This window comes from Salminus brasiliensis, chromosome 23 (genome assembly GCF_030463535.1).
Source record: "Salminus brasiliensis chromosome 23, fSalBra1.hap2, whole genome shotgun sequence".
In the NCBI taxonomy this organism is placed as follows: domain Eukaryota; kingdom Metazoa; phylum Chordata; class Actinopteri; order Characiformes; family Bryconidae; genus Salminus; species Salminus brasiliensis.
The window spans coordinates 31,786,764-31,811,896 of record NC_132900.1 but is presented as its reverse complement, the minus strand read 5'-3'; the positions used below and the strand labels follow the sequence as shown (position 1 = coordinate 31,811,896).

General features: G+C 41.1%; 2 protein-coding genes across 3 annotated transcripts; one reads left to right on the top strand and one right to left on the bottom strand.

Annotated features, from left to right (window-relative positions):
- The first annotated feature begins 2,469 nt into the window (after positions 1–2,469).
- LOC140545780 (guanylate cyclase soluble subunit beta-2-like) lies at positions 2,470–20,284 on the top strand. Of its 2 annotated transcripts, XM_072668754.1 has the most exons (16): positions 2,470–2,709; positions 2,960–3,033; positions 3,708–3,802; positions 4,420–4,580; positions 5,483–5,582; positions 6,354–6,589; positions 7,351–7,444; positions 7,955–8,058; positions 8,182–8,398; positions 9,113–9,433; positions 10,830–10,978; positions 11,861–12,007; positions 12,201–12,355; positions 13,209–13,426; positions 14,065–14,181; positions 15,219–16,726. In XM_072668754.1, exons 1-16 carry the CDS (start codon positions 2,707–2,709, stop codon positions 15,389–15,391), a joined length of 2,364 nt encoding a protein of 787 aa, XP_072524855.1. In that variant the 5' UTR covers positions 2,470–2,706; the 3' UTR covers positions 15,392–16,726. The 2 variants fall into 2 exon arrangements, with proteins under 2 accessions (XP_072524855.1, XP_072524856.1); XM_072668755.1 differs by lacking the exons at positions 14,065–14,181; positions 15,219–16,726 and adding an exon at positions 20,245–20,284.
- Positions 17,830–21,443, bottom strand: LOC140545781 (putative coiled-coil domain-containing protein 195). The gene is made up of 3 exons (XM_072668757.1): positions 21,224–21,443; positions 18,816–19,041; positions 17,830–17,959 (listed from the first exon to the last, which is right to left on the bottom strand). The coding sequence occupies exons 1-3, from the start codon at positions 21,441–21,443 to the stop codon at positions 17,830–17,832; spliced, it is 576 nt and encodes a 191-aa protein (XP_072524858.1).
- Positions 21,444–25,133: the final 3,690 nt, after the last annotated feature.

Below are 25,133 nucleotides of genomic sequence, written 5' to 3'. Positions count from 1 at the left end.
TTTGTGTTTCTGGTAAATTGGCCGGTATGATTTTATTAGTAAATAAAGGACGTAAGCCCAAATTACACAACTAGAAAAGTGCATTTCCCTAAAAACTGAATTATGATTAAGGTGAATCTGTCTTCCAGGCAGTGGTGGTTGCTATGGTGTTGCTTAGTGGTTGCTAGGCAGTTGCTAAGGTGTCCCAGGTGGTTGCTTAGGTGTTGCTAAGTAGTTGCTATGGTACCCCTTGTGGTTGATAAGGTGCTACTAGTGTATTTGTATCATCTGCACACGAGAAGGGTGCACTGCTCATTAACATGGAGGAAACCTGCATGAACTGGAGGCTCTGTTCTTCAGACTAGCTCACAGACACGACCTCACTACTTTCTTCAGAATGAGAAGCTCCTGGATTCATGTTCAGCTGCTTTATCAGTTCTGATCAGATCTGGAGCTGCTACAGTAGAACCCTCTCACTGCTGAGAGACGGGGGTACAGGGATGGGATCTGGGGCCTAAACCCTCTGATTAGTGCTGTATATTTTATTGATGGCGAGTCTGTCCCTCTTTTGCTGCAGATAACAGCCTCCAAGCTTTACTCGGACTGCGTTCAGGTGAGATGATCAGTGTGGTCAGATATTGATACTGATGATTAGTTCTGCACTCCACCTCATCCCAAAGATATCGGACAAGCTCCATCACCCAGAGACCCCCCATAGCCCAGTGCTCTTAACCTGCTCAGTATTCCCACACTGAGCTCCGGCTCCAGCTCCAGCTCGTGGCACTATAAGCACACCTCACTGTTCACACTTCACACTGAAGCTGTAACCCTCCTTCACTCGCACCGTGCAGCTCGTTCATATAGCCGTGTGATGTTCTTACTCCAGGGGCCGGGGGTTACAGGTTCGATCCGAGCTCTGTTCACAGTCTGAGATGATGAGTCCTCCCTGTCTGCGTGGGTTTCCTCCAGGGACTCCAGTTTCCTCCCACCTCCCAAAGACACACCTGGTAGGTGAATTGCTATGCTAATCTGCTCCTGGGTGTGAGTGAATGCATCCTCTCAAATGATGAGGCTTTAATGAATTAATTAGGATCCGTGATCATTAAGAAGTGTGAATGCTCAGGTTAATGATCGGCTTTGATTTGGGACAGCCAACATCTTCCAGAAATACAGTCTCACTCGGACCAGCAGCTGGTGTTGCAGCCCTGTCCTGCCCCTAGTGGGCGTAGCTGTTAATTCCCCACATAGACAGAAGGTCCGCAGAGGAGTGAACCTTCAGCTGCTGGCGGCTGTGTAGGTAGTGAGCTGGCCTGAAGAACAGAGCTCAGTCCAGCCAGCACAGCGTGGAGGATGTGTTCACCTCCACCATCATCATCATCATCATCATCATCAACTCCAGCAGCAGCAGCAGCAGCATTAGCTCACCTGATTTACCATCATTAAGCCCTGATTTACCACCAAACCAGGTGTTGATCTGAGGAGAACTCTAAATAACACTAGACTCCATGAGGAGAACTTTGGAGATGCTCTAATGATGAACACAGTGATGGAGAACCTCCACCACTTTCTGTAGGAGTGTTAATGTAATGTTAATTAATGGATTTTATTATATTACGTTTTTATACTATATATATATATATATATATATATATATATATATATATATATATATATATATATATATATATATGTATTATTATTATAATTTTCTTTAAATATTTTTTTTTACTGTTGTAGGTGCCTAATATATTAGCATATATATATGACATATATATGACATTTATTGTTATTATTTTTATTTGTACATGTATTTATTATTATATTAGTTATTATAATAATAATAGTATTATTATTATATTAGTATATTTTTTACTTTTACTGTTTACTTACTGTTGTAGGTGCCTATATATATATATATATATATATATATATATATATATATATATATATATATATTAGTATTTCTTTTGTGTGTGTGAGAATATATATATATATATATATATATATATATATATATATATTCTTTTTTTTTTTTTTAACCACAGTACCAAGACCATAGGGTATAGAAAACAGCATAATTATCAATGAAACTGATAACATGGCTAAATAAACTAATTGAATTGTCTAATTTTAAATGCCAGGAATGATGTGGAAAAGTGTGGCTTTGTTTAGAAACACGATTAATAATGGCTTAATAACTTATATCACCACATATCTCCTAAAATATTTTATATTTATTTCTAAAGACAGTTTCATTAATATTTTTTTAATTCTGGTGCTATATATATATATATAATATAATATAATAATAACCCATATATATATATAATATAATATAATAATAACCCATATATATATGTATAATGGGTTCGTGGACAGTCTGGGTGTTAACTAGCAGTTGTGTGTGTGGAGTTGTGTGGAGTGTGCTCTCGGGGTGAGAGGCTGGGGGGGTTGGGGTTTGGGGGGGTTGGGGGGGGGGGGTGATGTCTGTGCTGATGGAGATGAGAGACTCTGCTCACATGTGCACGAGCCGCGGAGACCAGCCGAGACTCCCCGCGCGCCCAGTTGAGTTTGTTTCTGAGGAAGGCAGAGGGCTTTTCGTCCCCCTCCGAGGCTGGATTTCACACACTTTGGGCTCTATGTCTGTTCTGGCGGAAGATAAACAAGGGAAATGAGTCGCGTTTCCGTAATGCGCCAAAACCCAGCCCGCTGAAGCACGGCGGAGAGATGGTAAGATTTAATTACCAGTAATTAATACTGTTCATTATTACCCCCCCCTGCGCTTTACCTATGTGTATTTATATATGTAGTCAGATATTACAGCCTGCGTTTTCTCTCTATTGTGTCTTTATCGTGTTTTAGTGGCTCTTGTGCATCTTTATTATTTTTATTTCCTGTCAGGAACATTATTCTATTCATGCCATTTTCTGCAGACCTGTATTGCTGTGTGTGGTTGTGACCCTGCCTTATATTTCGACAGTACGGTTTCATCAACACGTGCTTGAAGTCGCTGGTGATCGATAAGTTTGGAGACGACACATGGGATAAACTCAGGTGATGCTCTTTCACTGAACGGGCGGCTGGCTGAAACGCCTCTTAGTGTCCACCAGGTGGCAGTGATGGCCACGGCATCGCGGACTGCCGCTGCAGAGGCGCCGCTCAGATAAACTAGCAATAAATAAATAAATACACAAACAGATTTAAATATTTTAATTAAATAATCTAGTTCTTAATACCACTCTTAATGTCTTTAAAAATACAATATCGAATTTAAAATGAGATTTGAGTTAGTAAAGGATTGTTCAATATGAAGGCGATCAATAAATATGTCAGGAATATTAATCACAATATTTGTATTGTCTCAATGTTTTGATGCAGTTAAAAAAAAATGCTGTCAAAAATGTTTTATTCAGAATGTGCTGCACTAAATCCTGTTAAACAGCAATAGTTGTGATATTCACATTGAACCACAGAGAAAATTAAGTCATTATTACAGTTGATCAGTGAGACTGATTAAGACAATTTTTACACATAAATACGCATATAAATCTTACTTCCAGTGCTTTATAAGAGAAAGAAATATTAATATAGATTAATATAGATATAGAATACATTTATTTAATATTTTTTTGCCACAATATGAGATCATTTCACTTGCTAAAATGTTATTTTTGCCATGTGTAGTCGGTTTGTGGTTGGATAATGTCAAGAAAACTGCTGTTTTACAGGGACGCAGCCGGTGTTCAGGACACCTTCATGACTTACGAAGTGTACAAAGACGAGATTACCGTACGGCTGGTAGCTGAGGCCTGCAAGCTGCTTGGTAAGGCACACTTTGCAGCAAAAGAGAACTGATTTCATAGTATGAGTTTATTGGTTCACACTGTGCAGAAAATTAACCAACTGTAACTTATTTGAGTGCAGAGATTTAGAGATTTTAGAGAGTTTTTAATGTCTGTATGTGTTAAAATATTTTTTGGGGGATGCCTAAAAGCTTACATGGAAGATTATGTATATACAGAGTATATGCAGTGGCATAAGCAAAAGTTTGGGCACTCTGCTTGCCATCAGCAAGCATCAGGTGTGTCGTTGGCACGTCCTCCCCACATCACTCCTAGTACTGTGATGTTGGTCAGCACAGCATCTGTAAGCTGTCGTATGGGACTGCATCAGCGGCAGTTGGAAATGAGGGGGTGGCCGGCTGTGCACCTCTTCAGGCGCTTTGAGGAACCATCCAGGAACCTTTTTCTTCTAAAAACCTTTTCTTGAAGGTTCCTCCACACTTTCAAATTGAAAAACCTCCAAAAGTTCCTCAAGGATCTTACATACTTATATAAGTGTGGATTGTATTAATCTGAGCTCTGTCTTAAAAAGACAGATTCTTGTGGATGTCTCTGTTTAACTCTCTGCCTCAGACCCCTTCCTTCTTCTCTGTTAAAGGTGTAGAAGCTAGTGTGGTGCTGAGACAGTTTGGGGAATACTTCTTCGAGTTCTGTAAAAGATCCGGCTACGACCACATGTTGCGCACCCTGGGAGCAAATCTCTTTGAGTTCATAGAAAATCTGGACGCTCTGCACGGCTATCTCTCCCTCTCTTACAAGGTGAGTGCCGTCCACAGGGGCGGGTTCAGAGAGGAGCGTTCACTCGTCTTTGTCTCGAGGAGAATTTTAATAATTGGCTTTGTTTTGTATCATATTTGAACGGAATGCTAGACCTAAAACTAGGTACTGGTACTGCCAAGAATTTCATAATGGACTTTATGATGACAATATTGTTTTAAATTCAGTCGATTTTACTTTTATTTTTTTGCAATTTTTTTCTTTCAGTTCTCCATAATATGAATCTGACAGTAGTTCTTTATATTGCGTCAAAATCTTACGATGGATGGATAATACATTATTAATGTAATATCCATTACATTATATTATATTGGATATTATATTGGATATTATATTATATTGGATATTACATTATATTAATGAAATTACTGCACTGCAATCACTTTTTGTAGTACTTCTTATTATATAATTGGGTTATATTATGTATATTATAGCTGTATTTATTAATATAGCTGTATTCATAGTCAGGTTTACTGTTTCCTATTTGCCACTTCTTACTACTATTTTAAGTGCCTTTAGTATGCTGCTGTAAAAACTGACTTTCCCCGTGGGATAAATAAAGTGATCTATCTATCCATCCATCCATCCATCCATCCATCTATCCATCGAAATGCTCCTAAAACAGTGCTTCTTTTACATTGACTTCCATTGGAAGTTGAGGACTAACAAGAGTATGACTAAAGTAAACATATTGCAAGTCTGAACTTGTGTTGATTCAGTGAACAATAGTCTATAGTTTATTATATAGTCATAAAATGATATATTTAAATATAAATGTAAACTTGCATCACTCCCAAAACATCAAAACAGTTTATCCTTAATTAATTAATTAATACATTTACTTGAGAATTCACTGTTTAAATGATCTTCGCTTCTGGTTGCAGGAGATGAACGCTCCATCATTTCGTGTGGAGAAGAACAGTGACGGCACCATGCTCTTGCACTATTACTCTGACCGCAGGGGCCTCTGTCACATTGTCCCTGGTGAGGACATCTGCATTTATGCTGCTTTGGGTGCCAAATTATTTGCACAATTTTAGCCTTTGCAATACTGATATTGCAAAAAGCTGAAAGATATATTATTTCACAAAGTATTTTGTGTTTCTGTGTGTGTTTCTATGTGTGTTTTGATAAAGCAACACATTCAATTATGCACTGATTTTGCAGTTCAACTCATTTAATGCAGTCTATAAAATATGAAATAAGGGATTATTTAGAGGAATGAACTTGTCAGTAGATGCTCTGGAACATTTTGAAGTTTAAAGAACCTTTAATTTAACTTTTATTTAGTTGTATTATCTTAAGGGTCACAAATGAGCCTCCACCATGTTTAACAGCAGATTAAACCCCTGAATGTTTTTTTCCGTTTGGGATTGAATGACTTTATTGAGTAGCCCCCCCCCCCAAAGACTAACATCAGCAGCAGATGCAAGTCCTGGGTTGTATCAGTGAGCCTTGGGCGCCCATGACCCTGTCACCTGTCGCTGATGCCCAGTGTTCTGGAGATGTTCTAACCCAGTCGTCTAGAACATCACAGTTTGGTTCTCGTCAAAGTGTCTCAGATTCTTACGCTTGTCCATTTTCGTGTAAGAATCTGACTGTTTGTAGATGTATGTAGATCCCAGCTCTTGACATGAGCCACTGTAGATAAAGATGTTATTCACTTCACCTGAGAGTGGTACTAATGTTATGGCTGATGTTGCATGTGGAGAAATATTGAAGCCAAGCCTAATTGTTTGTTAATTATGGGTTTAGGCATCATTGGAGCCGTAGCGAAAGACTTCTTCAACAGTCGGATAGAGATGGAGATTGTGAATCAGATGGAGGAGGTGGAGAGAACAGGGAAGAAGGAGCACATCGTTTTCCTCATAACCCAGCGCCCAGCCTTCCCAGCCTTCCCAGACAAAATCTGCAGCAAAAACACAACTTCACCTTCCCAGCGGGCTCAGACCTCAGGGTGCGGACACAGCGCAGTGCTTATGAACAAGCAGGTGAAAAAGGGCATAGGCTTGCTTTCCTTCAGCCTTGTGTATCTGAACACTGTGTAAACTCCCCTGTTCTGTCCAGTATGACCCGTACTTTTCTGTACTCTGGTGGGAAACAGCTTTCATGGAAGTCTGAACAAAGGTGATGTTCCACTGTCTCTATAATGTTGGGGTCAGTGTAGGATGAGTCTTTCAATTTCAAGCTGAAGAAGTTGATTTAAGGGTTTTCTCTGATGAAAACGTGGCGTTTGCTCATTTAAAGGAAATAATTTTTTTCCCAATTTTCCAAATGCCCAACCCACTGGTTAGTACTCTCCCCCCAATCACATGTACCTATCCAGACACTGGGAGGATTAGGACTGGCACACGCCTCCTCCAACACATGCGCAACCAGCCACTGCCTCTTTTCCAGCTGCCACCATCGGCTAGCAAATGCTCTGAAGTGGTATCTGCTCTGAGAGATATCTACCCACATGTAGAGAGCAAGGCCAGTCCAGAATCCTTCAAATGCACAAATAAAACGCAGCCCTTATTTCTGCAAATTTATAGGATTTAAATTACATTGTGGTACTAGAGTTTGTAATGGAAATAGAAATTTGCAGTGCAATGTTTAACCCTTGTGTTGTCTTAAGCATCTTCAGGGTGAAAATGACCCTCCTCATGTTTAACTGCAGAGAAAACCTTTTTTTCAGCTTATATTTTGTGTGTATTTTGCAATTCAAAAATTTTAACATAATTTCTACACATCACTTATCCTGTCTATCTAGGAGGTGGAGAAGACGAGGCAGATGAAGAAACTTACATGTGCTGCACGGAGGAACCACTGGGAGACAGTCAGGAGCTTGGTGCAGCTGGGAAAAGGTAAAAGCTTTGTCTGTTTTCTTGTAAACAATCAGCACTTGATTTGTTTTGTTTTTGAATGTTTTCTTGCAGTATGTGGAGTACATACATTGTTTATTTATGCAGTTCATTCATACTTCATATTTAATAATCATACATTCACATTACATGTGTATTTTAATGTTCAGAAATAATAGAAGCATAAATATGAGGCCAAACCTGGTCAGATCTAAAGGTTGGTGATTATTATATAATTATAATATCATGATGCATTATATGTATAAACATTTTAGTGGACACTTTTACTAAGGAATGCATTCAGCTTCTTTAAGTTGCACACATTGTTGACACAAATGTGCTAATGCACACACTCTCACAGCTTGTCTAGTCCATGTAGAGAAGAACTGCCAATAGAATAGGACTCTCTGGAGCAGATAAACATCATGACCCTATTGGCACCATGCTGCCTAATGCCAGGCGTGGGCGAGAGTTAAGCTGTGGAGCACTGGACTCTTTTGTGTTTCTTCTCAGGTAAACTTTTGAGGGGATTTGAGCCTGTGTATCCTGATGAACTGTGCATAGACCTGAAGACTTTCTGCAATGCCTTTCCTTTCCATATTGTGTTTGACGAAGACGTAAGACATCATGACTTAAATCGTTCATCATTAATTACATTAATTTAAAAGAATATGATGGAAATCATAGTGTAGTACTAAACCTCCAAATCCTCAGTATTCTTTGTCTGTCCATCCATCTAGTTAAGAGTGAGGCAGGCAGGGGTGACGGTGCAAAAGATTGTGCCTGGACTGCAGACCATGGGGATTCAGCTGGACCAGTACTTCACCATCCTGCACCCAGAAGTCACCTTCACCATCGCCAGCATTCGCAAGTTCATCAACAGCCATTTTGTTCTGCAAACTCGTCGAGAGATGATGCCCGAGAGCTGGAAAGACACACCTATGCTGGAGCTCAGAGGTAGGAGCTGCACTATATGGACAAAAGTATTGAGACACACTTCTTAATCATTGAATTCAGGTGTTTGATTCAGTTCCATTATCACAGGTGTATAAAATCCAGCCTCTAGTCCTGCAGTCTGTCTTTCTTCCACCCATCAGTGAAAGAACGGGAGGTTCTGAAGAGCTCACTGAACTCCAGCATGGTTCTGTATGTAATAGGAGACACCGCTGCACCAACTACAACAAGTCAGCTGGTGAAATTTCCTTCCTCCTAGATCTTCCTCCATCAGCTGTGAGTGGTGTTATTATTGAACAGTGGAAGAGTTTAGGAAGAACAGCTCACAGAGAGCAGCTCAGCCACCGAGTGTCTGTCAGACCACGTAAAGTTACAGAGCGGGGTCAGGGCCGAGTGCTGAGCTCAGAACAGAGAGCAGAAAAGCCTCCAACTGACTCAGTAACTGCAGCAGAGCTCCAGACCTGCTGCTGCTGGTAGAGCTGCAGAGGGGGACCAGCTCCAGATTAATGCCTGTGGGTTTAGAATGGGATGTTGCACCTGTAGGTGAAAGTGTCCCAATACCCCTATTTCTCCACTTTGTAACCTGAAATGGTACAGCATAAGATTATGTAAACTGCCATTATTTCATAAATGAAATTAATGCAAATAATTTACATCTTTATCTGTATAAAAGCAGTGTTGGACAGACTTTCCTCTTCTCCACCTCTCTTGTCTCAGGTCAGATGTTGTGGATGGCCTCTTTGTGCTGCATGCTGTACCAGGCATCCCCTTTGCTCCGTAGCCTGCAGGAGCTGGAGGAGAGGCGGATGTACCTGTCGGACATCGCCCCGCACGACGCCACGCGCCACCTCATCCTGCTCAACCAGCAGCGGCTGGCTGAGATGGAGCTGTCCAGCCAGCTGGAGCGCAAAAAGGAGGAGCTACGCCAGCTCTCGCAGCACCTGGAGCAGGAGAAGCAGAAGACCGAGAACCTGCTGTACGCCATGCTGCCCAAACACGTGGCCAACCAGCTGAAGGAGGGCAAGAGAGTGGAGGCAGGTGAATGAGATGGGGAGGAGAGGAAAAGGCTGTTGTAAATAGATGTTCAGTGTTGGCTGTCGGCTCCACCATACCATTAGGCTCTTGAGCGAGGCCCTAAACCCTTTCTGCTCCTGGCGGCTCTTACACATGGCTGCCCCTTTGCTCTGACCCTGGCTTTCTCAGCTGAGATATACGTTAATAGGTGCAGCTGTGGCCTCAAGGTTAGATAGATAGACAACAGGCCTTGCACAAGGCACCTAACCCCCAACTGCTTTCTGGACGGCGTAGATCCAGGCATGTGGGTGTGTGTATGTGTGTGTTCACTGCACGGATAGCTTAAAGGCGGAGGTCGGTTTCCTTTGTGTGCAACGTCTGGTTTCTATCAACACTGCTGTGAACAACCCTGAGTCAGCTCTGAGCTCATCTTAACCATTTAATCATGTAGACATTTCGAAAAATAGGCGGAGTTCCCCTCAAACAGAAAGCAGCAAGTCATTCCGCAGACTTGTGTTATTACCAAGATGAAGACACGTCCTCAGTCATTTGGGCGAGTGCTCAGATCTGAACGCAGTCTGGAAAGTCTTAATGAAGTGCAGTGATGCCGGCTGTTTCCCAGGCTCTGCCGCAGACTCATCTATTTTTAATAACAGCAGGCAGCTCGTCTCTGAAGTTCTAATACGCTGTTGGAAGCCTGCGGTTCTTAGACACAAGTTTGAAGAACTGAACTGAAAAACACTCCATGTACTCAACAAATATAAACTTGCCTACTGTACTTACTCCGAGCACAAGCCACAGACATTCACAAGAAACGAGGGCTGAAGAGGTCCCTCATATTGCAAACATGTCTTTATTTTTAAGAGCTGTATTTGAGTTTTTGTAACTAGCTGAAGATTATTATTATTAATTATTTAATAATAATAATAATTATTATTAATTATATTAATATTAATAATAATAATAATAATAATAGAATTAATTAAATAAATAGGAACATAAAATTTTTGCACTGCATGCACCAGAAAACTACATACAGATTACTAAGTTTGAAATGACTTGAGTAAAGTTTTAAAGGCAGAGTGTAAAGAAGTGAAACAGTTTTGTGGTTTATTTAGTTTGGTTCGTTTAAAAAAAAACTGATTTTTTAAATGTAATGTTTTTACAAATAGTTGATAATAAGGTCAAATAAACACATATTGTATGGCAGTTATTTACTGGTTCAGACTTTTAAAGGGTTAAGACACAGATGAAGTGATGTACAGTGACTGCTGTTTGAGCATAGCCGAAGGGAAGCACAGTGTCACTCATAAAACCAGTGTATAATAGATGCAGTGCACACCGCTACACCTATCCTCAGGTACTGTGCTTTACTTTGCAGGTTTTATTAATAGTTTTTCAATGCTGTTCTGCTCTCTAGGTGAGTTTAAGGAGTGCACCATCCTCTTCAGTGATGTGGTAACCTTCACCACCATCTGCTCACAGTGTGAGCCTATTCAGATCGTCATCATGCTTAACTCCATGTACCTCAAGTTCGACCGCCTCACAACCGTTCACAATGTTTACAAGGTAAACCCATGATTTACTACAGTCTTGAATTTTTGAATATTATTGTTTTGTTTATTGCCACATGCTGGGTTAAACCCTTAAATACCGTATGTACAGCAGGACCACAATTTGCTCAGTCTGGTTCTGGTTTCTCTTAACTACACTTTTCACAGTTGAAATCAATGTAATAGGCCCTAAAATAAAACGCTGTGGGACTCCATACACATATATGCTAAATAAATAAATAAATATATAAATTCACACTACTTCATGCATAATTATAAATAATAGGTCATAAGAATAAGTTAATGTGAATAACCAAACAGGCTGGGTGAGTTGATCCCAAAATAGATGGTCACTTAGTTTCAGCACCCAGTTTTTTACTTTACCTGTAATTTTACTTTTTTATGAAGTTAACTACTCTAACCTAACATGAGATCAATGAAATGAAAAAAATATAATTTTATTAATATGTATGTATTTTCTCTGATTGTCACAGATATTATGATATTTGTTCCAACTTGTAAAATGACAAACGTTAGAAAGTACATTTTTACAGACGCACAATAAAGCACAAAGTACAAATCATTACACATGAGAAGTGGTAAAATTAATATCTACCTGAAAATGTAGTAACGACTATATTATTCGACTATAAACCAGTTACCAGTGACCTTCTGATAAAACAGTCTAACAAACTTTATAACTTCATAGCAAGTAAGCAAGTCAAAATGAACTAATGCTAGCTAATTTCTCCACATTGACAGTTTTTATTATGTATTTTTTATGTAACACAAATAAATGATATTTAGTTTCTCATCATGGAATATAATCAACAACAGTCAACAATTATATCAGTTGTTTGAGTCGCCGATTCTGATGATAAATGCATTGATCTCACAGGTTGAAACGATAGGTGATGCCTACATGGTAGTGGGTGGTGTACCGATCCCAGTGTCCAGTCATGCAGAGCGAGTGGCTAACTTTGCCCTAGGAATGATTATGGCTGCTAAAGAGGTCACCAACCCTGTCACAGGAGGCCCCATTCAGGTGAGAAGGGAGTCATTTCGAGTGGTTAGATGTGAAGTGGTGTATTGTAGAGAAAGGTGCAGACTCCAGTAGAACCTTTTGGTTGACTATCAGTAAAACACCATGTATTCTAAATTATATGTTAATGTTAATAATGGTAATCTCATTTTCTTTGGGTAACCCTGCATGTACCTCTCCTGCCCGGCTTCTCCAGATTCGGGTGGGCTTGCACAGCGGCCCTGTACTTGCAGGTGTGGTTGGGGAGAAGATGCCGCGCTACTGCCTGTTTGGTGACACGGTGAACACAGCCTCTCGCATGGAGAGCCACGGCCTGCCTAACAAAATCCATGTCAGCCCCACCGTGTATCAGTGAGTTTCAGTCTCAGTTTAAAGCTGTAACTCACCTGAGAATGGGACATATGGGGAATAAAGCTAGTAGTGGTTAGTGTTCTGGAAATGAATTCAGTAGGGGTTTGTCATGAATTGCTGGGTGAGGAAGTAAAAATACATCAGCCTCAAGGTAACAGTTAAACTGTTTTTTGATTTTCAGACTTACAATCAATTTTAGTTATAATACTCATTAAAATGTGCTTATTTAAAAATTTGACAAGTGAGATATTGGTTTAAATAATCTATATAATGAAACATTGTACTGGTTGTAAACAGACATTTTGATGCATTCAGCTGACACAGATGTATAAATGTACTGCCAATAGAATAGGCAGTATTCTAGAGCCAATAGATAAACATCATGATCCTATTGGCTCCATGCTGCCTAATGCCAGGCGTGGGCTAGAGGGGTATAAAGCCCCCCAGCATTGAGGCCCAGCATAATGTGTAAAGCATGCTCATACATTTCAGATGATTCATTAAACCTGTACAAACCTCTTGTCTAAATGTTTTCTTATTGTCTGACAGTTTAAAAAGCTGGTAATTTCTTCAGCGTCTTTGCTCTTTTAACTTCAGTGGCTTGAAAGTATGTGGAATAATCTCTGTTGTGGCCTAGACATATTTGCATATTCAGTGTTTTTAAATAATGTAATTGTTTATTTGTGTAATTTATGTTAATTAACCTTTTTTTGTTTTTATATAAATTTTAGCACGTTATTCAATAATTAAAGTACATTTGATTTTCATTCAGGCAAACTCAAGATGCATAAGACTGCATATAACCACGCTTGAGCCTTACAACCCCTTATCTTTCTCTGTGCTGTCTCTCCAGCGCTCTGCGGGATAAGGGCTTTCAGTTAGCGGAGCGTGGGGAGATCGATGTGAAGGGTAAAGGCAGGATGCGGACCTATTTCCTCCAGAAGAACCTGAGAGCCACAGACAGTGAGATCATGGGCCGCTGGACAAGGGAAGCTGGCTCAGGCCAGGAGTCGGTTCTGTCTAGTCATGACTGCAGCTCGGAGTTACCTGCTTTTAGACCATCTTTGCGAGGTACCGCGAGTTTCTGCTCTTTTGTTTACGAACACAAAGAAATACTTCAGACCTGTATCCTAATACTGAATCCGAACAACCAATGAAAGTGGCTTGATTTTGTTTTTTTAGGGGATTTTTCACATTTTTGTCAGTCCTAGTTCCCTCCCACTAGTTTGAACGTCCCCTATGAACAGTCAGTGGAGGCTGCTGTACCTCTCTAGTCAACACTGGACAGTGGGCATCTTAGGCTCAGGATCAGCTACAAGAGTGCACATCAAAATAGCTCAATTCGCTGATCAGAAGGGGTGTCCAGATACTTTTGAAATATAGTGTACCTTTGTTGATGCTTCATGGGTTGTGCCACATGTGTCATTTTTAAATGTATTTAGTAAAGCTACACTCTATGTCCAAAGGTTTGTGGACATCCCTTCTAATGAATGCATTTGCCTACTTTACGTTGCACCCATTGCTGACACAGATGTGCAAATGCACACACACACAGACACACACACGGCTTGTCTCGTCCTTGTAGAGAAAGAAGTACTGCCAATAGAATAGGACTCTCTGGAGCAGATCAACATCATCACTCTTGATGTCCCAATACTTTTGTCCATATAGTGCATATTGAGTCTCTGTCTCTCTCCACTTTCCTAAAGCCATTCAAAGCAATGACAGACGGCCCACTGTAGCCATGCGGTATGGTGACAGTTTGACTGAGGGTGAGCCTCCTGCCCTGTTTACTGAAGCCCTGCCCAGTGCTAAAAGCCTTACAGGTATTTTATTGCTTTCTATATGAATGTAACTCAGATTAGCAGTGAGCCACTGGCCAGGTGGTCTTCTTCAAGTTGTAGCTAAAAAATGTGTTGTTGTTTTCAGATCTTGTTTTCCAGATATATTTAACTAGTAATTTAAGGCTAGTTAGTTGTAGTTAAACAGTTTATGGTGGTTTGTTGTGTGTTTTCCTAGCAGAATCCTTTAAGAAAACCATGTGACTACGGATACAAAATGCAGAGAAGACAATAAAAATAATAATAATAATAATTGTGGGCAATATGTAACAATATATTTTAGATATTAAGAGACCATATAAACATGTCTCACAGGCCAGATATGGCCTCAGGCCAGAGGGTTCGGACGGCGGTTATGAAGGGACAGAAGGGCCTCAAATTAGTGCTGGACTGTATGACCTCAAATCAGTATCACGAATAATTGAACATTTAACCTCAGTTACAATTAACGAATATTAGAGAAGCTGCTGGAGTTGCTCAGTTGGCTCTGTGTTTGAGTTCGCCTCCATGTTGCTTCCATGTCATAGACTGGACGAGGAGGAGTCACCTGGCTACACATGCTGTAGTATGTTTTTAAGGGGACAGCACATGAACACACACACAGTGGGGGAAGTATTAACATAAATAATTAAATAAATAATTGACATAAGCAAGATTGCGCCAGTTAGCGGTTCTGTATGCCGGTTTAGTTTAATTGCAGATTAATTGCCCAGCCCTACTTCAAACCTTTTCCCAACCTCTCTAGTGAGCCAGAAGACTTGAGCTTATAGTTCTCCCAAGCAATGTCCTATTATGGAGCAATGTGTGTCAGAGTCCATATAAAAATCTGATAAATTCCACTGATATGGTGTATGCATGATCTAGATATATAAAAATCTGACTACGGAGTGGCTCATGTAGGCCCAAGATGTTCCTATAATCAGATTACTCACGTGCCTCTAAATGAATTAGATGAACTTTGCACAAAAATATACTCACTGTGTTCCTCAGCCCTTATAAAACAGAGCTTCATTCACGAACAGGCAAATCCCAGGACTCTGAGAGCTATGGCAGTCTGCACAGTGGGAACAGGTCTGAAGATGAGCCATTCGATTTGAACGAGGCCGTCCGCCGTGGCCCAGACGGAGCTGACCCTCCACCAGCTGCTGCTCACAGTAAACGGCACGTCTGTAGCAGGTTCTGTGTGGTGGTCTAAAAAGGAGGATAACTGTGACCTGACCGATCGGCCAATGCTGACGAGCCAGTATATTGTAACAATATTGAAATTAAGAAAACAATTCTCTATTCTTTTAAAATCTTTTTATTACAGTAGCAGTGAAGTATTTTATTTTTAGCTGAAGGATTTTATGCTATTTTTGTCAATGCACGTTTATAATTCTTCTTTGTAACACTGATAAAATAGGGCAGATGATTTATTAAATGTGACTCATCACAAATGCTGAGCAATCGCTATTCAGATTCTGCTTCTGTTGAAACAAAGAGATTTTTCTTACAAATTTACACCTTCCAGGTTTTACCTTGAATTAATTTGGATATACAAGAGAAGCAAGTAAGTACACAGCTGTGATGATCTCAGGTGTAGTCTCTGTGCATGTCAAATTTACATGAGATGTACAGTTTGTGACTACAGACAACGCTGCAAGTTTGTAAACAATAAATAAAAAGAAAAACAACAAAAAATAGATCAGGTGCCAAAACCCAGTTTTGTCGAAATCGCACCGTGCTCCAGACTTTTTCTTCTGTTCTCTGCTGCCATTGTTACCAACTGTACGCTCCAGGATGAAGGTAGAAAACTCCTCTCCACTGCAGTGTGCAGGACTCTGTAAAGGGACTTCAATTTACACCAAATCTGACCTAATTTAACTGTGTTTGTGTTTGTTTACTTTCAGAGACCAACCAAGAGATCAGAACAGTTTAAACCAAAGTCTAAGTTGATTTAACGCACTGCTATATAATATTGTGTATACCAAATACAGTCGGTATAGAGTGTATAATATGTACATTATGTGCTTTATACATGTAAACTTTATCACTGATTAAACAAAAAATAGAATATTAGGAAATGAAGTCACAGTAGTTTGCAGACAGATGCTAAGAGTAAGGCTCCTTTACAGAGTGTGATGTCACATCATGTGACACTATTTGCAATTTTTTTCAAACCCTGAACTTCCTCTGTTCCCCTTTCAGCAGCAAATCGGATCATTTAATAGGGAATGCCACCCATGATCAAAATGTAAATACTGTATAAATCAGTCATTCAGGGAGTGTGATGTGAAATGCTCCCTCAATGTCAGTAGAGTTTAACATGGAGGTGAAAGGAAACCAGACATCTGAGCAGTGAAACCCTTATAAAAGCTACTTCACAGAAAGTTATTACCAACTGTGGTTCATTGCCTGGTGTCTGGTGCGTGAGACCAGCGGTGGAACTAGGATCCTACGCAATGTAAAAAAATAAAAATAAAAAAATAAAGAAATAATGTGACTCTCCATATAAAAACACATTTTATTCAATAAAAATATTATTTTGTAATTTGCTTGTTTATTTGCTTTTTATTTGCATATTTCCTATTATTTGCTATATCTCAAACAATTTAAAGTTTCCAAGGCATGCTACTCAACACACCAGCATCTAACATCAACTCCCCAGGCACTGCAGCAATAGCTGCACACCACTCAGAGCATGTATGCTTACTGTCACTGTGTGTGTATTATCATGAGAGTGTGTGTGTTGGTTCACTGCATGGGTGGGTTAAAGACAGAGGCCAAATTCCATCTGTGTCCAACACTAATGGTGAATATGGATGTCTTGTCTTGTCTTGGTGTAGGGCGCCTAATTGTGGCAGTATTTATGTGGGAGCCCCCAGGAGTGGAGGGGCAAGTGCAGGGCAAACGGAGAACAGTACCTGAAAGAGAACACTATACATGTTTCAGGTTCCCATCAGCAGCACTGTAGATAAACCTGAGTTGGTAAGTTTCTCTACAGTACACCATTTCACACCAAACCCCCTCTCTGAATGACTGTTCACGTATGCAGATTTTGGGAAGTAATTTCCCTGTAAGGCTCTTCAAGCAGAGCATAAAGTTACATCACGGTCAGTCACGTGCAGAGGCCATGTGGCTTCACGGGAATCTGACCTGCGCTCAGACCTGTGGACACCTGATCCACGTGGGAGGCTGGAGATAGGGCGCTATTTTATTATGATTATTTAAGACCCATATTCGGACAGACCCAGTGATATGCCACTTCCTGTACTCTGGCAGTCCACCAATAGGGTGTGCATTATTTTCATGTTGAGGAAGTAAAGCGCAGGCAGTCATGTTACAGGAGCTGGGATCTGTGGAAAGCAGGGATGGCGTCTCACTGGAAGGAGACTGTGGGCAGAACTAGGTCGCTGTGCTCAGATGAATTTGGGGAAACCAAATCTGTAACCAGAGCCAGAACCGGGAGGTTGAGTGTTACAAATCAAACGTCAGCCTGACCCGAAAACACGGGCTGCAAGCAGCGAGTTAGGCTGGGTGACAAACCTCCTCTCCGTTAACTTTCACCAACGCTTTTGTGTCCTTCTCCTACCATCAGTGTCCTTGTCCCACCATCATCAACCTTCTCCCGCTATAAGCGTCCTTCTCCTGCTATTATGAGTCTGTTTCCACTATTGCATTAAGATCTCGTGAGCTCTGCTCAGGCACGTGGTTAGCTAGCACAGGCCGGTTGGTGTAAATGTCCTCCACGGGCAGTAGGAAGGTGACCGTCTTCACTCTGGCTCTGAAATGCAAATGAAGCACTTGTGTTAAGTGCAGTGTCCCTCAGAGCCACAATACACAGCTACCTAAGATGATGCCTATTCACTGTATGACCAAAAGCATGTAGAAAACAGTCGTTCTGATTAGTAAAGTCAGATAATTAGATGCTCATAGGGGCTCTGTATTGGCAATAACCTCAAAATATGATACTTATCACGGAACAGGAGCTATGAATCATTATATTTAGTGATATTTTGCCATTTTTTTTGCCATCAAATTTTAGGAAAAGTGTCATAGTATAAAATCATACCATCATCTGCTTAAAATCTATAAAAGTAAAGTTGACTTTATATCCAATCAGAACAGTGGGATCTAAAGACGGAGTACATCACTGCCCACTAGTGGTCAGGGTTTAAACACAACACTCAATGAACCACTGACTAACACCAGTCTTTAATCTACTAATTTTTGAGAATCGATACAGTACTGCAGAACATAATATCGCAGTACTTTGATATATTGATTCTTTTTTCATACTCCCCTAGTTTGAATAATTTCCATAGAAAAATTTTGGTAATAGCATGAGTTGCACTTGGGCCTAATTTCAAGGTCAAATGCCAAGCATCAGCAAGAGGGGTATAAAGCCCCCCAGCTTTGGGCTCCGCAGCAGTGGAACTATGTTCTCTGGACTGATGGAGCTCAATCCAGTGTTTTTGGGATGGGTTGGAGTGACGTTTAGGGTCCAGAACTAATTATCTTACATCAGTACCCGACAATAGCAGAGATTGCTGTTCTAGACGGGAGTGGGCTGAACCTGAAATTTCATTCCTATGAATATATAATGTATAATAAACAAATAAATGAATACAAATGTGCACCTGGTTTGGTTGACGCACTGTTGAAGCGAGCGCTTGCTCGACATCGTTTCCTTGACGCTGCTGCTGTCTGCTGTGGTCGGTCTGCTGAACATGCTGCCGCTGTTGCCGCTGCCGCTGCTGCTGCCGCTGCTGCTGCCGCTGCTGTGGTTTGGTGCATCGCTCTTTTGCTGAACAGTAATTGTGTTGGAGGAGATGGAGTACCTCCGGACCGTCATGATGATGTTTTCTGATGAATGAAAGACAGCAGATCTATTCTGTGAAGAGCTGCCTTTACATTTCCACTATTAATTACTTACTATTGCATAACCATTAGTGTCCCTTCAGGTCATGTGATCTTAAATACTAATTACTAAGACAATTATAATCTTAATTGCTAGCTACCAATTTTAAAGAAAAGAGGACAAATTAATTACAACCAGTGCAGTCTACACTAGGAGGGATTGTGACGATTAATTAACAGTCGATTAACGATACTTAAATAGGTACTCAGGTTCTCAGGTTATGTCTTTATAAGTGCAGTTTATTAAGCAGCAGTTAAGCTAACACTTAATGAACAGTAAACTAACACATGAACAGATAATCAGTGATTAATAATAATAATTAAAAAACTATTACTAATAAAAAACATACATTAGATATTATTCTAAATAATAATAATATAAACTAAAATAATGAAATGGCCCTAAATTGAGTCCAGTGAAACATGTGATAACTACCCTATCATGAGTCATGAAGTGGGGCCTTCATGGCCTTCATCACACCAGCGAGCCTTAGGTGCCCACGACCCACCTGTTGTCCTTCCTTAGAGCACTTTGATTCATTTAAATTCAGTGAATCAATCGATTCGATGAGAATCTGATGTAGTAAATAAAACCTGACATAAAAGATTCTCTTATCTTTAAATTTAAAAACGTAATTTTTTAAGACTTTTTAATGGAAATAAAGTAAATACAATAATTACATATATATATATATATATATATATATATATATATATATATATATATATATATATATATAGCGGCTGTGAAAAGTTTAGCCTGCGTGAATGTTTGGAATCTGAAATACAGCATTCTAATACTTCTGCTGTTTTGTGGACCTTTTTTCACTGATCTGATCTAGAATTATTTTATGTGATATTTGACGTGTTTAGTTGGTTCATGAGTTCATCACGGTTGTTGTAGTGGCTGTTACAGCTAGCCCCTCCACCTGCTGTAATTAACGGCACCTATAGTGTAACCCTGTGTTCACATTAGTAGACAACAAGCCGTGTACATCACCACAAGTTTGTCTGTTGTGGGTGTGTCCGAGGCCGCTCATGTTGTCAAGGCTCAGCTTTCAACAAAAAAAATATATAATAGCCAAAACAAATACTGTAAATGTATGTGATTTTTTTCATTGAATGTGTGTATGTTTCCCTGTATATCAGCACAGATGAATCATGTAAAATGGTAAAAAAGGAAGAAGAGGTCCGCACTCCTTAAAATAGGAACGACACACAAAGGTCAGAGAGCAGAGGCTGGTGACCTCGGACCACCTTGAAGAATCTGCATCATAATTCATTTGTATAAAGTTGAGAAGATCTCAAATCTGTCTGATGCGTGTTGCTAAATTGCAGCTACAGTAGGAAACTGCGTACTCTCTTAGGGAATGACTGTCCACTCTGTCGCCTGCATGGTGAGTTGTAACATTTGCCTTATTCACTCTCCACTTTTTATTTACGTTTTTGATTTTTGATTTTATTTAATTGTATTTTTTTAAATTAATATATATATTTTTTTTTCATTTTTAAAATATTTTTTTTATGTTGTTCACTCTTTTAATTAAATCTTATTTACCCTACTTAAAACATACATACACAGTTTTCACAAAGATTATGACATTCCCTGTTTTATTTTCTTATTAGGGATATGTTTAGTTTTAGAGTTTAGGGATAGCAGAGTGGGATGATCATCATTATTAGAGCTGAGCTGTGAACAATCCTGCTGTTTAAACACATAATTGATCTGACCTTGACTTTCTGTTAGGACTTTCCTCAACAACTCCGTTAAGAAACTTCTGAGGATGATATTGATGATATGAGGGCTGTTGTTTACAGCTAAATTGTTTACAATGAGCAGTTGCTGGAGAGAAAGTTGAGATTTCCCCCTAAAGTTTATTTAATCATATATTAAATAATTAAAAATTAAATGTGTACGCTGTGACCTGCTCTCCCCTTTATAGTGTTTCCCCCTAGTTAGAGTTTTTAATGCTGTGCTAAAATAGCAATAAATATAGTACAGTACAGTACTGGCAGCGTTGCAGTGCTGGCAGTAAGGCTGCCAGTAGTGTACTGTACACCTGTACACCTGTAGATTTTTCTTCTTAGTAATTAGAACTCAGACCAAACCAGTCTAACTGCAGCCTACCTTTGTATTGTGCTTCCAGTGCCGGCGCTGAGACATTCCTCCTTAACTGCGCACTGCTGGAGTTCTCCTCTCCGGGTTGGGGCTCTGCTGGTGCCGGCAGCTCTGACCCAGGGTCGGGCCGGCTCAGCTGCCCTCTCAGAGCCCTGTTCTCACTCTCCAGCTTCTTGATCTCGCCCTGCAGTTCCCGGATGAGGCTGGCCAGGCCACGACCGCCCTCCATGCTTCTTTAAGGCGTGCCGGCCTTGGGCCCACACTGCGGCGTCCATACACCTACAAGGGTCCTCTCATTTTTGTAGCTACGTCCCAATCTCGGCGGCGATCTTGTCCCGGGGAGATTATGTCGCCTTTCAGCAGTTATACAGCCCGCGGGCTTCGGGTGATCGGCCTTCGGGGACGCGGGCCCATGTTTTATTCATCCCTCATTGCTATTGAGTTTCGCCCCATCGTTTTGTTCAGCTGGGCTTCGCGGGGATCTGAAAAAATCTCCGCCCCAAAGCAGGCCCAGAGCACGCTGCACGCTTTTGTTTAGGCCGCGTCGCTCACTTTCCACCAGTGCAGAAGAGGAAAAAACCATTAAGTTTTCAGCGGAACGCACCGATAAAGCTGAGCGATGGCACTGCAGGTAACTGATGCTTTCTCAGGCGCCTGAAATATTCATCAGCTCAGTCAACGTAAAGCAGAAGTAAATCTAGGACGATAAAAACACTGCATGCTCACAACAGATGAGTCCCTCAGGAGCTCACAGAGACGATCCTCACTGCTACAAGAAGAATGACTTCTCGCTATCATGGATTCCCTGGGGTACTGTCCATACATCTGCTCACACACACTATGTTATATATGTTATGTGAATAAAAGTATTGGGACACTGCTCATTCCTTGTCTCTTCTGAAATCAAGGCTATTAAAAGAGTTGATCCTGCTTTTGTTGGAGTAACTGTCTCTACTGTCCAAAAAAGAAGACTTCTAGATTTTGGAGGAGCATTGCTGTGAGGATTTAATTGCATTCAGAGACAAGTGCATCAGTAAGGTCATGGAGCACCATCATCATTCAAGAAAGCACAGTTCCTCCACTGCTCCACAGCTCAATGCTGGGGGGCTTTATACCCCTCTAGCCCACACCTGGCATTAGGCAGCATGGTGCCAATAGGGTCATGATGTTTATCTGCTCCAGAGAGTCCTATTCTATTAGCAATACTTATAAACAGGGACTAGACAAGCTGTGTGTGTGTGCATTTGCACATCTGTGTCAGCAATGGGTGCAGCTTAAAGAAGCTGAATGCATTTATTGAATCATCACAGGATCACGGTGCTGCTCCACTGACGGTATCAGGGAGGACAGCGTCTCTAGCGTTGCTACTCCGGGCTCGGAGCGCTGCTAACTGCACTATGGAGCTCTGGTGAAGCGAGCAGGACGGCGCTCTCCAGAACTGTGAGCGTAACGCTGCGTAACCCATAGAGTCATATTAGTGTCCAATCCTGTAGTATTACTCTACCCCCTCAGTCCACATGCTGCTCTACCTTTCAGTGATGCTTCTGTAGCTCTCTCAGCTTGTCCAGAAATGCATTACTTATCCAGGCAGTAGGGGGAGCCCAGGACCATCTTGGACCCCATCCACCCACCACGTGTGTAAGAAAAGCCAGTATTTGAAAAGATACTCAGTCAGCCCTCATCTTCGGCCTCCAGTGCTTTGAGCAGAAACCTAAAATAAGGCAGAAAGAACTAAATTCTCCAGATCAAATGAACACAGAGCTTTGGCAAATGTAACACAGATGTGTAATCAAAGGGGACCAATCACAGGCCTGTAATTGCCCGTAATTAGCACCTTTGTTTTTGTCATACTGCACTCCTAACAAAATGTTGCACTAACACGGCCCTGTCCACTGAATATGCATTGGTCAGAGCGGCATTAAACCAGGGGTTAAGGGCACTGCCCTATAATGAGAGCGCAGGAGCAAGAAAATGAATGAAAAAAGAGAAAGGTGCGTTTGATTCGACAAAGAACACAGCCTCACACACTAACATCAAATAAAGACGGACAGCAAACACACAATGGCTAAAATCGCCGGATATTAGCGTGAACACCTATGTGCGCTCACTGTCCTGACCGCTGATGCATTCTTGGATGCTTTCCATTTCAAATGACATGCATGCAAATGTACACCCACACATCAAAAACAGCAGATTTCAGCCAGTTGAAAAAGCCCTCTTTTGGTTGAGCTGTGAAACAGTCGCAGATAAAACACAGTGTAGCGAATTGGTGGAAGTGTATTATAGACTGTTGAGTCAATTCTTCTGATTATTAGATTGCAGTATATAGCCATAACATTAGCACCACTGATGAAACAAAAAACATTGATTATCTTCATTGATTATCAGCACTGGATCTACATATTAACCTGCGACAGGGTCCTGGACCTAAGGCTCACGGATGCGCATGGGGGCCCTGCCCACCTCACAAATCTTCAAGGACTTTAAGGATCCACTGCCAATGTTAGTCTTGATGGCAGGTAGCAGAGGACACCTTCAGAGGTCTTGTGGAGTCCACGCCTCGACATCAGAGCTGTTGTGGCGACACGAGGGGAACCTACCATGTTGGCTAGGTTAACTTGGTATCACCTGAGGTCTCCTGAGATGAATAGAAGCTGTAATAAAGGTAAAATGTGGACGCGTTAAATTCTGAAGCGTCTGATATTATATTCCGTTGTTGAGGCTTTTCTGTTATTTTCTGTAAGTTTTTTTTATTGCTTTCCTCTGAAGTTTTGGCACCAAATGAAATAAAACATATTCTCTGCTTTTTTTGCACAGTGCTGTAGTTGAATGCTAACAAGAAATGGCAGGTATTTGTGTCTTTGTTAAAGCAGCAGTATATAAGAATTAGTATTTTTGCTCATGGGCTCCCCCTACAGGTGGAGGGTGTAATTACCTGCTCATTTTTGAGCTCCCTCATAATAAACGTGAAGCATCACTGAAAGGTAGAGCAGCATGTGGACTGAGGGGGTAGAGTAATACTACAGGATTGGACACTAATATGACTCTATGGGTTACGCAGCGCTACGCTCACAGTTCTGGAGAGCGCCGTCCTGCTCGCTTCACCAGAGCTCCATAGTGCAGTTAGCAGCGCTCCGAGCCCGGAGTAGCAACGCTAGAGACGCTGTCCTCCCTGATACAGTCAGTGGAGCAGCACCGTGATCCTGAAGCTGGTAGGTAAAAATGCTCCATACTGCTGCTTTAACTGAAGTAACAATGAAGAACATCAGAAATATTCTGACAGACTGAGGACAGACAAAATATGGCAGCAGCAGGGAGGGCTGGTTAATTTTACCCTAAATGAAACACGGCACCGACACTATCAGTGTTGTTTTGAATCCGGTCGAAAAGATGCGCTGGCAACAAGAGACACCCGATTCCCCTGTGTTTTCCCCACTCGCTATGAATCATGCATGACTCTGTCTGTGGGAGAGAGAAACCTTATCAGGCTAATGTTAGGCCCGCTGTCCGTGTCCAGAGTGTGTGTTTGTGTGTGTGTGGCTGGGGGGGGGATTAGTGCATATAGTGATGATGGCAGAGGTCATTGTGAGAGAACTGGATGGAGGATTTTCAGGCACTTTAACCATTCCTAGATACGCCAACCATGTCCTGTGCGTTAGAGCTAAACTGCAACCAGCCAGCCAGCACCAACCAACAGGTTCTCAACAATAGCTGTAACCTCTGTGCATTCAGAGCGCATTCGGACGACAGCGTCTCACAGCGTTTCTCATCTAACCCCTTTGTATCCCGTATACCGACATGCGTACACATGACAGTTTATCAGGTTTAACCTACTTAGATATAAACCCTGCACAGGGCCCCACTGTGTCAGTGATCACAAGGCCACTTAACCTGCTTTCTATGGGCCGCTCTCTTGCAT

Bases quoted from the DNA above. Each gene is read 5' to 3' on its own strand.
- LOC140545780 (XM_072668754.1), top strand. The intron at 6,590-7,350 runs GTGAAAAAGGGC...CTGTCTATCTAG, and splicing joins CAGTGCTTATGAACAAGCAG to GAGGTGGAGAAGACGAGGCA. The intron at 14,182-15,218 runs GTATTTTATTGC...ATTCACGAACAG, and splicing joins CAGTGCTAAAAGCCTTACAG to GCAAATCCCAGGACTCTGAG.
- LOC140545781 (XM_072668757.1), bottom strand. From the start codon at position 21,443: ATGGAGGGCGGTCGTGGCCTGGCCAGCCTCATCCGGGAACTGCAGGGC. The intron at 19,042-21,223 runs GTAGGCTGCAGT...TTCATTCATCAG, and splicing joins ACTGGAAGCACAATACAAAG to AAAACATCATCATGACGGTC. The intron at 17,960-18,815 runs GTGCACATTTGT...TTTGCATTTCAG, and splicing joins CAGTGCGTCAACCAAACCAG to AGCCAGAGTGAAGACGGTCA.